The sequence below is a fragment of the Capra hircus genome, chromosome 10, assembly GCF_001704415.2.
Source record: "Capra hircus breed San Clemente chromosome 10, ASM170441v1, whole genome shotgun sequence".
Classification (NCBI taxonomy): Eukaryota; Metazoa; Chordata; class Mammalia; order Artiodactyla; family Bovidae; genus Capra; species Capra hircus.
The window spans coordinates 76,333,781-76,353,998 of record NC_030817.1 but is presented as its reverse complement, the minus strand read 5'-3'; the positions used below and the strand labels follow the sequence as shown (position 1 = coordinate 76,353,998).

The window sequence follows — 20,218 nt, the reverse complement described above, 5'->3', positions numbered from 1 at the left end:
AGTATTCTTGCCTTGCGAACCCCACGAACAGTATGAAAAGTCAATATGATAGGATACTGAAAGAGGAACTCCCCAGGTCAGTAGGTGCCAAATATGCTACTGGAGATCAGTGGAGAAATAACTCCAGAAAGAATGAAGGGATGGAGCCAAAGCAAAAACAAACCCAGCTGTGGATGTGACTACTGATAGAAGCAAGGTCTGATGCTGTAAAGAGCAATATTGCATAGGAACCTGGAATGTCAGGCCCATGAATCAAGGCAAATTAGAAGTGGTCAAACAAGAGATGGCAAGGGTGAACATTGACATTCTAGGAATCAGCGAACTAAAATGGACTGGAATGAATGAATTTAACTCAGATGACCATTATATCTACTACCGCGGGCAGGAATCCCTCAGAAGGAATGGAGTAGCCATCATGATCAACAAAAGAGTCTGAAATGCAGTACATGGATGCAATCTCAAAAACGACAGAATGATCTCTGTTCGTCTCCAAGGCAAACCACTCAATATCACAGTTATCCAAGTCTATGCTCCAACCAGTAATGCTGAAGAAGCTGAAGTTGAACGGTTTTATGAAGACCTACAAGACCTTTTAGAACTAACACCCAAAAATGATGTCCTTTTCATTATAGGGGACTAGAATGCAAAAATAGGAAGTCAAGAAACACCTGGAGTAACAGGCAAATTTGGCCTTGGAATGTGGAATGAAGCAGGGCAAAGACTAATAGCATTTTGCCAAGAAAATGTACTGGTCATAGCAAACACCCTCTTGCAACAACACCAGAGAAGACTCTACACATGGACATCACCAGATGGTCAACACCGAAATCAGATTGATTATATTCTTTGCAGCCAAAGATGGAGAAGCTCTATAAAGTCAACAAGAACAAGACCAGGAGCTGACTGTGGCTCAGATCATGAACTCCTTATTACCAAATTCAGACTCAAATTGAAGAAAGTAGGGAAAACCACTAGACCATTCAGGTATGACCTAAATCAAATCCCTTATGATTATACAGTGGAAATGAGAAATAGATTTAAGGGCCTAGATCTAATAGATAGAGTGCCTGATGAATTATGGAACGAGGTTTGTGACATTGTACAGGAGAGAGGGATCAAGACCATCCCCATAGAAAAGAAATGCAAAAAAGCAAAATGGCTGTCTGAGGAGGCCTTACAAATAGCTGTTAAGAGAAGAGAGGTGAAAAGCAGAGGAGAAGAGGAAAGATATAAGCATCCGAATGCAGAGTTCCAGAGAATAGCAAGAAGAGATAAGAAAGCCTTCTTCAGCGATCAATGCAAAGAAATAGAGGAAAAGAACAGAATGGGAAAGACTCGAGATCTCTTCAGGAAAATTAGAGATACCAAGGGAACATTTCATGCAAAGATGGGCTCGATAAAAGACAAAAATGGTCTGGACCTAACAGAAGCAGAAGATATTAAGAAAAGGTGGCAAGAATACACAGAAGAACTGTACAAAAAAGATCTTTACTACCCAGATAATGATGATGATGTGATCACTAATCTAGAGCCAGACATCCTGGAATGTGAAGTCAAGTGGGCCTTAGAAAGCATCACTACGAACAAAGCTAGTGGAGGTGATGGAATTCCAGTTGAGCTCTTTCAAATCCTGAAAGATGATGCTGTGAAAGTGCTGCACTCAATATGCCAGCAAATTTGGAAAACTCAGCAGTGGCCTCAGGACTGGAAAAGATCAGTTTCCATTCCAATTCCAAAGAAAGGCAATGCCAAAGAATGCTCAGACTACCACACAATTGCACTCATCTCACATGCTAGCAAAGTAATGCTCAAAATTCTTCAAGACAGGCTTCAGCGATACGTGAACCGTGAATTTCCAGATGTTCAAGCTGGTTTTAGAAAAGGCAGAGGAATCAGAGATCAAATTGCCAACATCTGCTGGATCATGGAAAAAGCAAGAGAGTTCCAGAAAAACATCTATTTCTGCTTTATTGACTATGCCAAAGCCTTTGACTGTGTGGATCACAATAAACTGTGAAAAATTCTGAAAGAGATGGGAATATCAGACTACCTGACCTGCTTCTTGAGAAATCTGTTAGTAGGTCAGGAAGCAGCAGTCAGAACTGGACATGGAACAACAGATTGGTTCCAAATAGGAAAAGGGGTACGTCAAGGCTGTATATTGTCACCCTGCTTATTTAACTTCTATGCAGAGTACATCATGAGAAACACTGGACTGGAAGAAACACAAGCTGGAATCAAGATTGTCGGGAGAAATATCAATAACCTCAGATATGCAGATGACACCACCCTTACGGCAGAAAGTGAAGAGGAACTAAAGAACCTCTTGATGAAAGTGAAATAGGAGAGTGAAAAAGTTGGCCTAAAGCTCAACATTCAGAAAACAAAGATCATGATATCCAGTCCCATCACTTCATGGGAAATAGATGGGGAAACAGTGGAAACAGCGTCAGACTTTATTTTGGGGGACTCCAAAATCACTGCAGATGGTGACTGCAGCCATGAAATTAAAAGACGCTTACTCCTTGGAAGAAAAGTTATGACCAACCTAGATAGCATATTGAAAAGCAGAGATGTTGCTTTGCCGACTAAGGTCGGTCTTGTCAAGGCTATGGTTTATCCTGTGGTCATGTATGGATGTGAGAGTTGGACTGTGAAGAAGGCTGAGCACCGAAGAATTGATGCTTTTGAACTGTGGTGTTGGGGATGACTCTTGAGAGTCCCTTGGACTGCAAGGAGATCCAACCAATCCATTCTGAAGGAGACCAGCCCTGGCATTTCTTTGGAAGGAATGATGCTAAAGCTGAAGCTCCAGTACTTTGGCCACCCAATGCTAAGAGTTGACTCATTGGAAAAGACTGATGCTGGGAGGGATTGGGGGCAGGAGAAGAAGGGGACAACAGAGGATGAGATGGCTGGATGGCATCACTGACTCGATGGACATGAGTCTGAGTGAACTCCGGGAGTTGGTGATGGCCAGGGAGGACTGGCGTGCTGTGATTCATGGGGTTGCAAAGAGTCAGACGCGACTGAGCAACTGAACTGAACTTCATCAAAGGGGATTAGAATGCACAAGTAGGAAGTCAAAAGATACCTGGAGTAATGGGCAAGTTTGGCTTTGGAGTACAAAATGAAGCAGGACAAAGGCTAACAGAGTTTTGACCAGAGAATGCACTGACCATAGCATACACGCTTCCTACAGCACAAGAAAGGTTCTACACGTGGACGTCACCAGAGGGTCAATATAAAAATCTGATTTTATTTGCAGCTCAAGGTGGAGAAGCTCTAAACAGTCAGCAAAACAAGACCTGGAGCTGACTGTGGCTCAGATCATGAACTCCCTGTTGGAAAATCCAGGCTTAAATTGAAGAAAGTAGGGGAAATCATTAGGCCATTCAGGTCTCACCTAGATCAAATCCCTTACGATTATACCGTGGAAGTGACAAACAGATTCAAGGGATTAGATCTGATAGAACGAGTACCTGAAGAACTATGGACAGAGGTTTGTAACATTGTACAGGAGGCAGTGATCAAAACCATACCCAAAAAGGAAATACAACAAGGCAAAATGGTGGTCTGAGGAGGCCTTACAGTAGCTGAGAAGCGAAGAGAAGCGAAAGGCAAAGGAGAAAAGGAAAGATGTACTTATCTGAATGCAGAGTTCCAAAGAATAGCAAGGAGAGATAAGAAAGCCTTCTTAAGTGAATGATGCAAAGAAAGAGAGGAAAACAATAGAATGGGAAAGGCTAGAGGTCTCTTCTATGTACATCAAGGCTGTATATTTTCATGCTGCTTATTTAACTTCTATGCAGAGCACATAGAAAATAGAAAATTAGAGATAACAGGGGAACATTTCATGCAAAGATGGGCACAATAAACGACAGAAACGGTATGGACCTAAAAGAAGAAGAAGATAAGAAGAGGTGGTAGGAATACACAGAAGAACTATACAAAAAAGGTCTTAATGACCCAGATAAACATGACGCTGTGGTCACTCACCTAGAGCCAGATATGGTGGACTGCGAAGTCAAGTGGGCCTTAGGAAGCATCACTATTAACAAAGTTAGTAAAAGTGATGGAATTCTAGCTGAACTATTTCAAATCCTAAAAGATGATGCTGTGAAAGTGCTGCGCTCACTATGCCAGCAAAATTGGGAAACTTAGCAGTGGCCATAAGACTGGAAAAGCTCAGTTTTCATTCTAATCCCAAAGAAGGGCAATGCCAAAGAATGTTCAAATTACCCCACGATTGCACTCATTTCACATGCTAGCAAGGTAATTCTCCAAATCCTTCAAGTCAAACTTCAACAATATGTGAACTGAGAACTTTCAGATGCACAAACTGGATTTAGTAAAGGCAAAGGAATCAGAGATCAAATTGCCAACATTCACTGGATTGTAGAAAAAGCAAGAGAATTCCAGAAAAACATCTACTTCTGCTTCATTGACTACACCAAAGCCTTTGACTGCGTGGATCACAGCAAACTGAGGAATATTCTTGAAGAGAGGGGAATGCCAGACCACCTTACCAGAAACCTGTATGCAGATGAAGAAGCAACAGTTAGAACCAGACATGGAACAACAGACTGGTTCAAACTTGGGAAAGGTGTACATCAAGGCTATATATTTTCACCCTGCTTATTTAACTTCTATGCAGAGTACATCCTATGAAATACTGGGCTGGATGAAATGCAAGCTGGAATCAAGATTGCCTGAAGAAATAGCAATTCTTCAGATATGCAGATGTCCCATCACTTGCCCATCACTGGATGGGGAACCAATGGAAACAGTGACAGACTATTTTCTTGGGCTCCAAAATCCCTGCAGCCAGTGAGGGCAGCCATGAAATTAAAAGATGCTTGCTCTTTGGAAGAAAAGCAATGACAAACCTAGACAGCATATTAAAAAGCAGAGACATCACTTTGCTGACAAAAGGTCTAGCCAAAGTTAGTCAAAGGTCCGTATAGTCAAAGACTACTTGTTTTTCCAGTAGTCATGTAAGGATGTGAGAGTTGGACCATAAGGAAGACTGAGCACCAAAGAATTGATGCTTTCGAATTGTGTTGCTGGAGAAGACTCTTGAGAGTGTCTTGGACTGTAAGATCAAACCAGTCAATTCCAATGGAAATCAATCCTGAGTATCCACTGGAAGGATGGATACTGAAGCTGAAGCTTTTGGGTACCTGATGTGAAAACCTGATTCAGTGGAAAAGACCCTGATGCTGGGAAAGATGGAAGGCAAAACAAGGGGGCAACAGAGGATGATTTGGTTGGACGGCATCACTGACTCAACGGACATGAGTTTGAGCAAACTCCAGGAGACAGTGAAGGACAGGGAAGCCTGGTGTGCTACAGTCCCTGGGGCTGCAGAGTCGGACACCACTTGGAGACTGAACAACAAAATGTCTGTAGGGAACTGTAAGGCCCTTGAGAGGAAAAGACCATTTTTATATTCTGTACTTAACATTCTGTTAGCTAAGTGTTAAACAAATATTCACTAATTTTATGAAAAGAAGAATGGATGAAAGGAAGAATAGTCATAGTGCCCCTCCAGGATGCTTTTTGTGTTGGGTTCAGCTAAGTAGGTCAGTTACCAAACAAAGGATTATTTATAAGAGTTCTGGAAAGCTTTCCTGCCAAAATTTCTCTTCCACATTATACTACTACTAATTGAAATGTTACCACTGTTGGAGGCTCACCCAGCTCTACCCTCTCTCAAAAGGCAAACAGGCCTGAGGAGGTGGGAGTAGTATGTCTTTCAAACATGCCAGTCAGCTGAATGCAAACTGAGAAGAACAAAGAGTTCAGTGAGCCAACGAGTCAAGCCTGGGCTTATGTCATGGAGAGGTTCTGATCAAGCAGAGTGAAAACAAAGGCTAATGTCCAGGAAAAAGCAATAGGAGGAAAGGGGGTGGTCCGAGAGGCCAGGGTATGAGTCAGCCTCGCAAGGGCTGGCAGCACTCTCATCAGCAGTGGCATGGCAAGCAGCAGAGAAAAGGGTATTTGCCATCGCACTGTGAGAATGGAGGGAAGGAGTGTATGGCTGCCGTGAATTATGGCAGATGTTTGGGTGAGGGAACTGAAGGAAATCAATAGGAAATACAACTAGGACTTAACAAGGAAGTGGCAACAATGGAACACAAGCTGAGATCAGTGAGCTAATTCAGATACTCACGAGCAGACAGAAACTACCAGAAAGCAAAGGGGCAGAGGAAGACTGATCCGAGGGAAGTAGCCATCAGGTGCCAGAAGTTAGCCTTTCCTTATCTTCTAGCACGTCCTCTCACTTTCACCTCTTTGCCTTTGCTTCATCCTACCCTCAATTCACATAAAACCACATCTCAGTTCTTCGCTGTCTGAGAAGCAACAGAGTCAAAAAAAATGTGGTCTCATGATTGCTTTCATGTCACTCTAGGTCCATATCCCAACCTTATCCCAAACTACATAAAAATGAAGAAATTTATTTCATCTTTCTCTTTATTCTCAAAATACAATAGCATAAAAATCCAAAAGAAATAGGTTATTTCCTGTGTGGTCTCCAGTGCTCTGAGGCAGAACTGAGCCCCGAGGAATGTGAGAGGACCATCTTAAGCCAGTAATAGTTACTGTCTGAGCTCGAGGGCCTCAAACCAAATCCCTGGATGTGTGCTGGGGCTTCGGCTCCAGTTCTTGAAGAGGAATAGGAGTGGAAATCATTTTGAGATGACAAACTGACCAGAAGAGGTCTCAGCAGCAGTAAGGTCTGGTGGGAGAAGCAGCGAAGGTGACCCTCCTTTGTGCCGCCAACTAAGGCAGAGGCATGTGACTCCAGCAAGGGCTGAAGTAGGTAGCAGCTCCTCGGATCCCATAATGGAGAGGCCAACCCACTCCGGGGCTGGTTAACTGGCGTGCCGGGACAGTGGAATGCTAGCCATAAGAATGGAGACAAACTGCTCCAATCTCTGAGCAGCTTGCCTCCCAGCCTCTAGTACTTCCTCGTGATTGGCCTTCCCCTGGCTCTCATAATCCAAGATGACCTTGTTTGTGATGAGTGAGAAGCCACAGACTCGAAGTCCACAGTGTCTTGCGACTATAACTTCTGGTACCGTGCTCATGCCTGATGTGAAGAAAGAGGGAAACCAACTGTCAGAATCCCCAAATGACCCTTAGCCTCAGCTCCGTTTACCACCTTGTTGACAATTCGACACTAAGAAAACATCCAAAGAAGCAGCTAAATTAGTGTCAAGCTTAGGTTGTTCTGTATTATCTAAAAGATTTGGGCTTCAGGGGGCTTTACACATTTCTTATAATATCACCACTGCAATGCTTTATTTCTATCTCCGTGTGTGACCATTTTTAAGTCAATTCTAATGTTGCAATTCTATTTTCCAGCCAGAGGTATAGAAGGTGCCTATGATATTTATTAAAATAATCAAAAACAGTTATCACACAATGGACAGTTCTCACATTAGCATTACACTGGTTAAAGTCCTTGGTGCTGGGTGGTGGGTTGAGGCTACAGTGCAAACCCCTCAATCACCTTTAAAGTCAGTTAATTCAATCTTCCCTTAAAGCAGACCCCTACTTCAGTGTATCATCTGTATCTATAATCTTTTACTCTTTTCCAACGTATTTTACCAGGATCCTCTCTTCAAGCCTCCAAGTCAAGGGAGTTCCTTGGCAATCCAGTGTTTAAGACTCTGTACTTCCAATGCAGGGACTGAAGATTTAATGCCCGATTAGGGAACTAAGATCCCACATGCCCTGCAGAGCAGCCAAAAAAAAAAAAAGACAAAACAAAAAAGTCCCCCTAAATTATGAAGCCACCAGCCAAGTTCCCCTTCTCACCAACAGCATCTGCCCCTAGTTTCTGCAGCAGGTGACACTCGGCCACAGTCTCATAATTGGGGCCCGCCACCATCACGTAGGAGCCTTCCTGTAACTCTCTCTGCTCCCCCATTTGTTTCCAGGTACTGTGAGCTTTCTGCCTCAAATCCCGGTCGTAGGCATCAGACATGGCAGGGAAACGAACTCCAAACCTAGAGCACAGGTTGGATTATCTCAGATTAATGAAATACAGCAAGCTCTCCCAAGCTGATCCATCTAAACAAAAAGAAGCAGGAGAGATACCTTTCATCATTGGGCCCTCTGAGAGGGTTCTCACCACTGAAACCAGGTAGGTTGATGTGATCACGGATCAGCATGATATCGCCAACCTCAAAGTTGGGGTTGAGCCCTCCAGCCGCATTGGTGACCACTAGGGTCTCCACACCCAGAAGCCGGAAAACTCTCACTGGGAATGTCACCTTAGAAGAGAAAAATAAACATCAAAGAGTTTTCTTTAAAATTTTACCAATACACCCAAGCAGAAAAACATGACATACATCATGAAAGAAGAGAAAGGAGGGGACCAAAAATCTACCTTGCTTAAGCAGCTAGGTAGTAAAATAGGAGATAGAGGTCTATGTCCCTTCTTCCAGACCCAGTCAGGCTTGTGCCTCTGTTTTACCTTCCAGAGCGGGTAGCCTTCATACATGTGGAACCTGCCCTGCATCATCACACAGGCTCTGCCATTCAAGATCCCAAACACCAGTCGACCAGCATGACCTGGAACTGTATACAGAAAAGAGAAGGAAATGCATGGAATGATGCTTTCATACAACACATATCCCCTGAGCACCTACACTGGCCCGACTCACCCTGTTCAACATGTGAGGGTATAATTAACCAATAGAAAACATCATCCTCTCCACTCTCAGAAAGTTTAAGTCTGGTGGAGGTGTGCTCAGCCGCTTCAGTCGTGTCCAGCTCTTTGTAACCCTATGGACTGTAGCCCCCCAGGCTCCTCTGTCCATAGGACTCTCTAGGCAAGAATAATACTGGAGTAGGTTGCCATTCCCTTCTCCAGGGGATCTTCCCAACTTAGGGACTGAACCAGGGTCTCCTGTACTGCAGGTAGATTCTTTACTACTGAACCACCAGGGAAGCCACAGGTGGGGGAGACAGAAAGTAATCATAAACTTAGATACAAGTACACTCTGAGATTAGGGCGATGGGGGCAAGGATGTTCAATGTGAATATACACCAGTTACTTTTTAAAGAAACTTTAAAAGAATGAGAAAGTCATAAGGCAAGAGAATAAAAGAAATAAGTAGGTAATAGAACAGTGGGTAAAAACAGACTAAGTGCATAATAATGAATGCAGTGAGTGTCGTAATCACAGACCTCTTTTCCAAAATTTTCAAAACTCTCAAAATGCATATTCTTATGACCATAACTAAGCTATATGCTTCCTGACTCATAAAAGGAAGCTCATGGTATAGCCTAGCTTCCTAAAAAGGCTATGAACAAGGAAACGGGCCGACACTGGACCCATATAAGTCGTTTCTGTGACTCACAAAATAGTCCTGCGGGAATACATGCCCTGTATGTGACAGGTAGGGGCATGGGACTGCAAAGATAACTCCTCACACAGACATAGTATCAATTATTACTATTTCTTTCATCTACCATTTCTAAAGGGAATCAATGGTCTGGGAGAACAACCAAAACAAAGAGGGAGAGTTCAGGGGGTACTCAGAGATTGAGGAGCATATAAAAAAGTTACCTGTAATAGAGCAGAGGTGATACAGTTAGGAAAATCCAAATAGAGTATAAAAAATATATTGACAAAGTTTAAAAAGATTAATCCACTGAGTGCAGTGCCCTTGTCACTGGGTAGAGTGGCAGATGGAGCCAAAGTCACTACTATCTCCCTTAGAAAACTTTGCACTCCCTTCTCTCTGCTATTTCCTTCTCCAACCCCATTGCCACTCCCTGCTCTGGTCTCCTAGTCTTGTTCCAAAGGGAATGAAAAATATCTGTTAAAAGTCTTAACTCTCCAAGGAAAAGAGGAAGGAAGGCACAATCTGAAAAATTAATAATAAACCAACAGAAGTTAGTCCTGAGAAATTAATAGTTAAATCAAATAAACTACCCTTGTCCTTGAACAAGTAAACTAGGCCATTTCTCACCTGACCCTCCTCTAAGCCTCACCCTTGGCAAGAGAAACTCCCTCAATCAGGGATGGAACCCAGTCCCTGCAGTGAACTGGGGAGTGTTAGCCACTGAACTTCCAGGGAAGTCTGGCCTTGGAGCCTTCTGGCTGCTATTGAGATGCTCCATACACTCTCCTCAGATCCCTCAGAGCTCCACTGTGCATAGGGGGCCCTTCCCCACCCCCAACAAAGGTCAGTGTGAACCAAGTTTTGTGTTTTCATATAGTACCTGGGTGTTTGTCTGCAAGAACACAGCAGTCAGTGTGTTCATTTGTTGGTATGTACCAGTGTGTGCCTTATTCTAGGACTGGAACTAGAGCTGGGGAGATTGAAAATGGTAGGAACACACAGGATAGGGTGAGGGTGGGGGTGTGGGGTGGGGGTGGGGAGCTGACTTTGTCCTGGGAGGTCACAGGCACTTCTTTTTCCACGTGGGATGCAGACTGAAAGAAATGAGTGAGGTGTCTGAGGATGTGGTGACCACAGTGTGTGGGGGGACAGGATGTCTAGGGGAAGTGTTGTAAAGCTTTAAGGAACTGAGTCATTAGGCGTAGGAAATACGTCATCATACAGTACCATTGACACACACATGCTGTTAAAACGTTTCTACTGGAGGAATCTCTTTCTAAAGTCATTCTGATTCTTGTAGGGTTTCTTCCCTCTCTCACAACAGTTGTTGCTTGGCAAATGCTACTAGGATACCCAGGATCAGGCATAGAAGCGTTGCCCTCCCATCACAATCTCATCAGGATCCCTCAGTCTCATCCCCTCTTCCCGTCGCCAGTACCTGTACTTTGGGGAAAGTTTGGTATTTCACTGTAGTCAAAGGTCTGGGCTTGAGTTAATCTGTTAATCAGACCTCCTAATCCAGAACCACAGATCACTGCCACTTGAGGTCGGTGTTTGGTGTGAGACAAAAGCCATTTTGCAGTGTCTTGATAATCTTCATATGTAAATCTAGGGGGAAGAAATGGAAAACCAAGGTGAGATTCACTCCCAACCCAAGGGTATCATAAAATTATAACCTTCAGTGTAGAAAGGCTGGCAGGGGTACCAAGATGACAGGGGATACAGAGGTTGGCCAAAGAGCTAGAACAAGCTACTGCACAAAGAAGCAAATCCAGGCCACAGTTCTGCTTGTCAAGGGCTGGGGGAGAACTGACTGTGTAAGTTTCTCAGCAGCAGTTTGTGAACACTATAGACTCTGGAGCCCACCTCTACAGACTGATCATTCTGGGGAGAGGCCCCAGAATCTATACTTCTTACGAAAGTGCCTCAGGTAATTTTCATCTGAAAACCAGGTTTCATAATTCTGGCCTGGAGGGAAGCAGAACTCCCAGTCCTAGAATTGGGACTGGATTCTAGTCCCAATTTTGTCTTTTTAAGCAAGTTAACTTGTGCTTCAAATTCTTTCCTCTAGGGTAAAGCAAGGAAATGTGATTGGCCTCACCTATTGTATAAGCTCCGTTTGAAAATGAATTAAAAACTTGCTAACAAGCTCCAAAGACCTTTGAGTCCATAAAATCATGGTACAGGTCCACAGAGCTTGAACCTTGTTTTTTTTAACAACTCTTCCCCCTGCCTATATTTTTCCTCCCTGCCGTCTCCCATCTTTCCTTCTCTTCATCAAGATCCAAGGTCCTTTGCCTTTCAGAGACCTAAAGACATAACCAGACATCCCCAACAATCAACTGAGAATTTTTCTCACAATTCTAGTCCAATTCTCTCATACCTATCTGGAAAAAACAAGAAGGGAGGTGGGGAGACTGAGGTGTGACAGAGCTGAACGCAACTAACCAACCAAACCTCCAGAGGAAACCTTTTTTTTTTCAAAAGTACTGCCTTGGAAACCAGATGACTACCATACACTGGGCTAGCCTCAAACAAGTAGCTGGGCCAGGGACAGGGTGGGGGCAACAGAACTGGGGTCAAAGGAAGATGGAGATGAGAGAAGAGTGAGATAGTAAAGATGAATCAAATATCATCCCCAAAAGGTGCAAAGGAAAGGAAAATAATTGTTAAGCTCTGGCCCATCAAGCACGTAGGAGCCACAGCTTACAGGACTTCCTCATTAGCCATCAATATCCCAAGAACGCCCCGAATCCCTGGGCACCCTAAAGCCACTGTGATCCCTAATGCTGGGTAGGGATTTCAAGGACAAAAGTAGAAATAAAGGTTTTCAAAGGCAAGGGCGCGAGAGAGTGCGGGGTGGGAGGGTAAGGCTGAGGGAGAGGTGGCAGGGAATGGGAAGAATCTGTTGTTCAGTTTCATGAGTAAGAATTTCGTTTTCTTGGAGAGGCCATCCGCAAATTAACTGGACCTCCAACTTGGAGGGAAGAGAAGTGTTCCCGAGGGACGAGGAGTACTCTCTCCTGGGACGGACGAACACTAGATACAGGCACCAAAAGTACCTCGCGGCTTTCCCTACACACTCGAATCGGAATCTGTGACGAGCACGTGGGTTCAGAAGACCTCTTCCCCGATACGTGGGTGGAGGAGCACGCTCTCTCTATACTCACTTCAGTAAGTGCGTGGCCCAGCGCACGCACGCACACACACACCGGCCCTTTAAGGAGTAGTCCGCGGCTTACTGGCCTGTCCCCTTCCTGCTCTGGCGGCGCCACCCTGCTCGATTCCCGCGCGCGCCCCTGCCGGGGCCGGCCGCACCACCGCCCTGCTGCCTTGCCCCTGATACCGGGCTCCAGTGCAGGCATATCTGCATCTCCTGGGCACTCGTTCCCTCTCTTGGCCCTCTCGAGACCCAGAGTGCTGTGTTTTCAGGGCTCGAAGACAGCCATTTCCTCTCCCCAGGGGCCTCCTGGATCCCCTGGGCCTGGTCCCCGCCTTACCCATTCTCCATGGTCCCGAAGACGCCCTCTGAATGAGTTTGCCCTTCTCGGTTTATATCTGCTTCGCTGAGCTGAGCTGGCTTCTGTCACCGAGTGTTATCCACACAGTTAGCACACTGTTTGCACCGCGCTGGCTCATTATATCCCCAGCGCCAGAGTCCCCAGCCAATGGCAAGCGAGTACGCAGCCGGCCTCGTTTCCATGGTGACCCGCCCAGACTCAATAGCCCCGGGCAAGGCGCTCACCCACAGTATCTTTCTCGAGCTGCACTCTACCTTAGGAGGAGGGGGTAGGGGAGACGGGGCGGAGGGAGATGGGAGCATCCAGTGTTGTGTCTCTGCACCCAGTCCTTACAGCACGTCGGGTTTCCAGCTCGGAAGCCTGTGCGGGTAGAGGGCTAGAAGTCCAGGAGGACAGCCTCTAACCACGTGTCTGCCACCCCATTCCTGACTGTGTCCAGAGCAAATCATGAGAGAGTTGAAAAGAGAAAAATTTAAACCGCAGACCCTGCAAACTCGGAATAAAATTAAGTAGCCTCTCTCTGAGTTCCTTCCTGAACAAAAGAAAAAGGGTCCATTCTACTTCCCTGGTGACTCAGATGGTAAAGAATCCGCCTGCAGTGCGAGACCTGGGTGCTGCTCCCTGAGTGGGAAGAGCCCCTGGAGAAGGGAACAGCTACCCACTCCAGTATTCTGGTCTGGAGAATTCCGTGGACTGTATAGTCCATGCACTGGAGAAGAGAATGGCAAACCGCTTCCGTACTCTTCGCTTGGGAACCCCGTGAACATGTGACACTGAAAGGTGAACTCCCCAGCTAGGGTATTCCTCAGGCCTGCTTGACTTCGCAGGCCACCACATCTGGCTCTCGGTGAGTGACCACACCGACATGGTTATCTGATAGGTCACAAAGAGTAGAACAAGACTGAGCAAATTTCACTGGGGATAGGCTACCCTGGAGGTTATAGGATTTGGAAAAACATATAGCCCTACCAGAGAGACTCTAGGCTGCTTTAGGCCAAATTACAAGGAGGGAGCACAGCCCCACCCATCAGCAGAAAATTGGATTCAAGATTTATTGAGCATGGCCCTGCCCTTCAGAGCAAGGCTCAGTTTTCCCCACAGCCAGTCCCTCCCATCAGGAAGCCTGCACAGGCCTTTTATCCTCATCCATCAAGAGGGCAGTCAGAATGAGAACCATAACCGCAGTAGACTAACGAAAATGATCACATGGATCACAGCCTTCTGTAACTCAGTGAAACTATAAGCCAGGCAGTGTAGGGCCACCCAAGACAGATGAGTCATGGTAGAACGTTTTGACAAAATGTGGTCCATTGGAGAAGGGAATGGCAAACCACTTCAGCGTTCTTGCCTTGCAAACCCCATGAATAGTATGAAAAGACAAAAAGATAAGACACTGAAAGATGAAGCCCCCAGATTGGTAGGTGTACAACAGGCTGCTGGAGAAGAGAGGAGAAATAGCTCCAGAAAGAATGAAGAGGCTGAGCCAAAGCCGAACCTGGAATGTTAGGTCCGTGAATCAAGGTAAATTGGATGTGGTCAAATAGGAGATGGCAAGAGTGAGCATTAACCTTTTAGGAATCAGTGAACTGAAATGAATGGGGATGGATGAATTTAATTCAGAAGACCAACTACTGTGGGCAAGACTGTCTTAGAAGAAATGAAGTAGCCCTCATAGTCAACAAAAGAGTCTGAAATGCAATACTTGGGTGCAATCTCAAACATGACCAGAAGGGGCTCAGTTTGTTTCCAAGGCAAACCATTCAATATCACAGTAATCCAAGTCTATGTCCCAGCCACTAATGTTGAAGAAGCTGATGTCGACTGGTTCTATGAAGACCTACAAGACCTTTTAGAACTAACACCAAAAAGAGATGTCCTTTTCATCATAGGAGATTAGAATGCAAAGTAGGAAGCCAAAAGATACCTGGAGTAATGGGCAAGTTTGGCTTTGGAGTACAAAATGAAGCAGGACAAAGGCTAACAGAGTTTTGACCAGAGAATGCACTGACCATAGCATACACTCTTCCTACAGCACAAGAAAAGCTCTACACGTGGACATCATCAGATGGTCAATATAAAATTCTGATTTTATTTGCAGCTCAAGATGGAGAAGCTCTAAACAGTCAGCAAAACAAGACCTGGAGCTGACTGTGGCTCAGATCATGAACTCCCTGTTGGAAAATCCAGGCTTAAATTGAAGAAAGTAGGGGAAATCATTAGGCCATTCAGGTCTCACCTAGATCAAATCCCTTACGATTATACCGTGGAAGTGACAAACAGATTCAAGGGATTAGATCTGATAGAACGAGTACCTGAAGAACTATGGACAGAGGTTTGTAACATTGTACAGGAGGCAGTGATCAAAACCATACCCAAAAAGGAAATACAACAAGGCAAAATGGTTGTCTGAGGAGGCCTTACAGATAGCTGAGAAGCGAAGAGAAGCGAAAGGCAAAGGAGAAAAGGAAAGATGTACTTATCTGAATGCAGAGTTCCAAAGAATAGCAAGGAGAGATAAGAAAGCCTTCTTAAGTGAATGATGCAAAGAAAGAGAGGAAAACAATAGAATGGGAAAGGCTAGAGGTCTCTTCTATGTACATCAAGGCTGTATATTTTCATGCTGCTTATTTAACTTCTATGCAGAGCACATAGAAAATAGAAAATTAGAGATAACAGGGGAACATTTCATGCAAAGGTGGGCACAATAAATGACAGAAACGGTATGGACCTAAAAGAAGAAGAAGATAAGAAGAGGTGGTAAGAATACACAGAAGAACTATACAAAAAAGATCTTAATGATCCAGATAAACATGACGCTGTGGTCACTCACCTAGAGCCAGATATGGTGGACTGCGAAGTCAAGTGGGCCTTAGGAAGCATCACTATTAACAAAGTTAGTAAAGGTGATGGAATTCTAGCTGAGCTATTTCAAATCCTAAAAGATGATGCTGTGAAAGTGCTGCGCTCACTATGCCAGCAAAATTGGGAAACTCAGCAGTGGCCATAAGACTGGAAAAGCTCAGTTTTCATTCTAATCCCAAAGAAGGGCAATGCCAAAGAATGTTCAAATTACCCCACGATTGCACTCATTTCACATGCTAGCAAGGTAATTCTCCAAATCCTTCAAGTCAAACTTCAACAATATGTGAACTGAGAACTTTCAGATGCACAAACTGGATTTAGTAAAGGCAAAGGAATCAGAGATCAAATTGCCAACATCCACTGGATTGTAGAAAAAGCAAGAGAATTCCAGAAAAACATCTACTTCTGCTTCATTGACTACACCAAAGCCTTTAACTGTGTGGATCACAGCAAACTGAGGAATATTCTTGAAGAGAGGGGAATGCCAGACCACCTTACCAGAAACCTGTATGCAGATGAAGAAGCAACAGTTAGAACCAGACATGGAACAACAGACTGGTTCAAACTTGGGAAAGGTGTACATCAAGGCTATATATTTTCACCCTGCTTATTTAACTTCTATGCAGAGTACATCCTATGAAATACTGGGCTGGATGAAATGCAAGCTGGAATCAAGATTGCCTGAAGAAATTGCAATAACTTCAGATATGCAGATGTCCCACCACTTGCCCATCACTGGATGGGGAACCAATGGAAAGAGTGACAGACTATTTTCTTGGGCTCCAAAATCCCTGCAGCCAGTGAGGGCAGCCATGAAATTAAAAGATGCTTGCTCTTTGGAAGAAAAGCAATGACAAACCTAGACAGCATATTAAAAAGCAGAGACATCACTTTGCTAACAAAAGGTCTGTCTAGTCAAAGTTAGTCAAAGGTCTTTATAGTAAAAGACAACTGGAATGGTTTTTCCAGTAGTCATATAAGGATGTAAGAGTTGGACCATAAAGAAGGCTGAGCTCCAAAGAATTGATGCTTTCAAATTGTGTTGGAGAAGACTCTTGAGAGTCACTTGGATAGCAAGGAGATCAAACCAGTCAATCCTAAAGGAAATCACCCCTGAACAGTTATTGGAAGGACTGATGCTGAAGCTAAAGCTCTAATGCTCAGCTACCTGATGGGAAGAGCCGACTCATTGGAAAAAACTCTGACTGTGGGAAAGACTGAGGGTGGAAAGAGAAGGGTGCAACAGAGAATGAGATAGTTGGATTGTGTCTTCAGCTTAATGGACATGAGTTTGAGGAACCCTCGGAGATAGTAAAGAATAGGGAAGCCTGGAATGCTGCAGTCCATGTGTTGCAAAGAGTTGGACACATCTGAGCAACTGAACAACAATCAGGGATCTAAATCTAGACCCAGAGGAAAAGAAAATGTTTCTAGTGGCAAGAATTCTGAGATCATCACAGGAGGATGCAGCAAATCCCCTTCTCTGGGTGTTTTCAGCCAAATTCCTTATGGGTATTAAGCTTTGGGATTCGGTAATGAGAAATATTCCAATAGTCGTGTATGGATGTGAGAGTTGGACCATAAAGAAAGCTGAGCGCTGAAGAGTTGATGCTTTTGAACTGTGTTGTTGGAGAAGATTCTTGAGAGTCCCTTGGACTGCAAGAAGATCAAACCAGTGAATCCTAAAGGAAATCAGTCCTGAATATTCACTGGAAGGACTGATGTTGAAGTTGAAACTCCAATACTTTGGCCACCTGGTGTGAAGAACTGACTCTTTGGAAAAGACCCTGATGCTGAGAAAGATTGAAGACAGGAGGCGAAGGGAATGACAGAGGATGAGCTGGTCGGATGGCATCACCAACTCAATGGACATGAGTCTGAGTGAACTCCAGGAGTTGGTTATGGACAGGGAAGCCTGGCATGCTGCAGTCCATGAGGTTGCAAAGAGTTGGACATGACTGAGCAACTGAACTGAACTGAACTGAACTGAATGAGAAATAGGAATTTCCCCCATGTTCTCCAAATTACGTCATTTATAAAATATTTCCATACATTCTTTACTCATTATTATGGATATATATTTTTAAAGTTGTTGAATAAAAATAAATAATAGTATTTACAAAGAATTGTAGTCTGTGACAGATAGTCAAATGCTGTAAACTGTCAGTGAACATTATTGGGTGGTATCCTAATAGCAAGCAAAATACAGCTGTCAGTCTGTTTTGGTAAATAAGTTTTATTGGAAAACACACACACACACAGAATTCCTGGATCCTTGAAACAGACAAAGGATGGGGATAGGGTGGGGATCGAATGAGAAAATAACAGACAATTTCTTGATTTACACAATAATTGATGCAAGGAATTCAGATAATTAGAGAACTTTTCCTCAAAATGAAATTTTTTGTAACAGAACTACTAAAAATAACATCTTTGTAAGAATTCAGCTATTCTCTGCCCCTACTTTTATAAGTTTAACCAAATTCACGTCAAATCACAAATCAATGGTCCTTACTTAGTTATTGGAATCCTCCACCTATTTCCACTCTCCTGAACTCAAACCTTTCCTGCTGGCCTTTTTACCCAACACCATGGCTCAAACCAATGTTTCCTAGCCCTGTTTCTAACTCATTCGTGATCAACTATGTACTAGAACTGTTCTTGTGTTAGGGACATAAGAATAATGACAATGTCGGTGCATATTCAGTTGTGTATGACTCTTTGCAACCCCATGGACTACAGCCAGTCAAGATCTTCTGTCCGTGGAATTATGACTCTTTGCAACCCCATGGACTACAGCCAGTCAAGATCTGTCCATGGAATTTTCCAATATATATAAAAACAAAAATAACATATATAAAGAACTGAGTGCAGTGTCAAATGACTGATTTATTCTATCACTATTATTGGTTTATTATTATTATTTTCCTTATTCATCCAGTAATTTTAGCAAAGGTAACAAATGGGTGGTCTAAAAGTAATGTTTCACCTTAGAAATGTGTGTACAATTGAGACATGGAAAGCATGATTTTGAATGATGGATAAGTTCAGTCATAAGAAAAAATCAGCCCAGGGATAATATCTATCAATATTCAATTGCTGAAGGTTGGTTTTTTTTTTCCTTTTAATTTTCTTGGTTGTGCCACATGGCATGTGTGATCTTAGTTCACCAACTCATATCCCTTACATTGGAAGCATGGAGTCCTAACCAGTGGACACTGGGGAAGTCCCTGAAAGGTTTTTTAATTTATTTTCTTAAATTTTATTTGTTTATTTTTGGCTGCTCTGGGTCTTCATTGGTGCACGCAGGCTTTCTCTACTTTTGTGAGCAGGGACTGCTTTTCCTTTTGATGTTTTGGCTTCTTGTTGCAGAGCACACAGACTTAGTTGCTCCATGGCATGTGGGATCTTCCCGGACCAGGGATCGAACCTGTGTCCCTTGCATTGGCAGGAAGATTCTTAACCACTAGACCACCAGGGAAGTAAAAAAATGTTCTTGTTAAACACCCCAAATCCAATTCAGTTTACTCAAAAGACAAGAACAGAACAGAACTATTATTATTTTTGCTGTGCCACTCAGCTTGTGGGATCCTAGCACCTGACCACAAATTGAACCAGGCCCTTGGCAGTGAAAGCACCAAGTCCTAACCACTGGACTGCCAGGGAATTCCCTTAATTAAGTTTGTTTTTTTGTTTTGTTTTATTTTAATACTTTTTTATTTGGCTGCACCTGGTCTTAGTAGTAGTACTTGGGACCTTTGAGCTTTGTCGCGGCATGCAGGATCTTTAGTTGTGATATGTGGGATCTAGTTCCCTGACCACGGGTTGAGCCCAGGCCCACTGCATTGGGAGTACAGAGTCTTAGCCACTGGCAACTGGGAAAATTCCTTAATCAATTAATTGTAATGGTCTCTGTCTAAAGTAAGTGAAGATGATCTTCAATATATCTACAAAAGGAAAACTGGGGAACAAGACTCAATCTTATGTAGTGTTTTTCCAGTGTCATTCAAGGAAGAGTCAGAAGTGTATATAAATATTCTGGGCACCAAAGAAATGTACTATTATATGAAAGGCAAGGACGATTTACCAGATTGCACCTTGGCCAGGGCCACATAACCTTCAGACCCACACAACATACTTTATTCTGAATTCAAGTACAGAAACCAAGCTTCTATACACAATCATTTGGACCCTAACCCTTTTAATCTCAAATTCACCAGTGGCCTAGTGAGAGGTCTCCTCTATGAGGCCCAGCAGACCTCTTCAGGACACATTTTAGTGGTCTATCCACCAAAAGGTCCCAGGCCCCAGATTGCCTTAAACCCTACCTTGGGTCCCTTCCTACCCCTAACCTTGGCTGGTTAACATCTCTCACTACTTTCCACAGGACTTTTCTTCCTCACAGGATTTTTACCTTTCAAGGGAACAGATTTAGACATTCTGTCTGTGTGTGTATTTGGGGTACTAAGA

The 20,218-nt window shown here is 43.8% G+C and overlaps 1 protein-coding gene across 1 annotated transcript; it reads right to left on the bottom strand.

Moving 5' to 3' along the window:
• Window positions 6,673-13,046, bottom strand: PNP (purine nucleoside phosphorylase). Its single transcript, XM_005685402.3, has 6 exons — window positions 12,866-13,046; window positions 10,804-10,973; window positions 8,489-8,592; window positions 8,110-8,285; window positions 7,828-8,018; window positions 6,673-7,096 (listed from the first exon to the last, which is right to left on the bottom strand). The coding sequence occupies exons 1-6, from the start codon at window positions 12,874-12,876 to the stop codon at window positions 6,879-6,881; spliced, it is 870 nt and encodes a 289-aa protein (XP_005685459.2). The 5' UTR covers window positions 12,877-13,046; the 3' UTR covers window positions 6,673-6,878.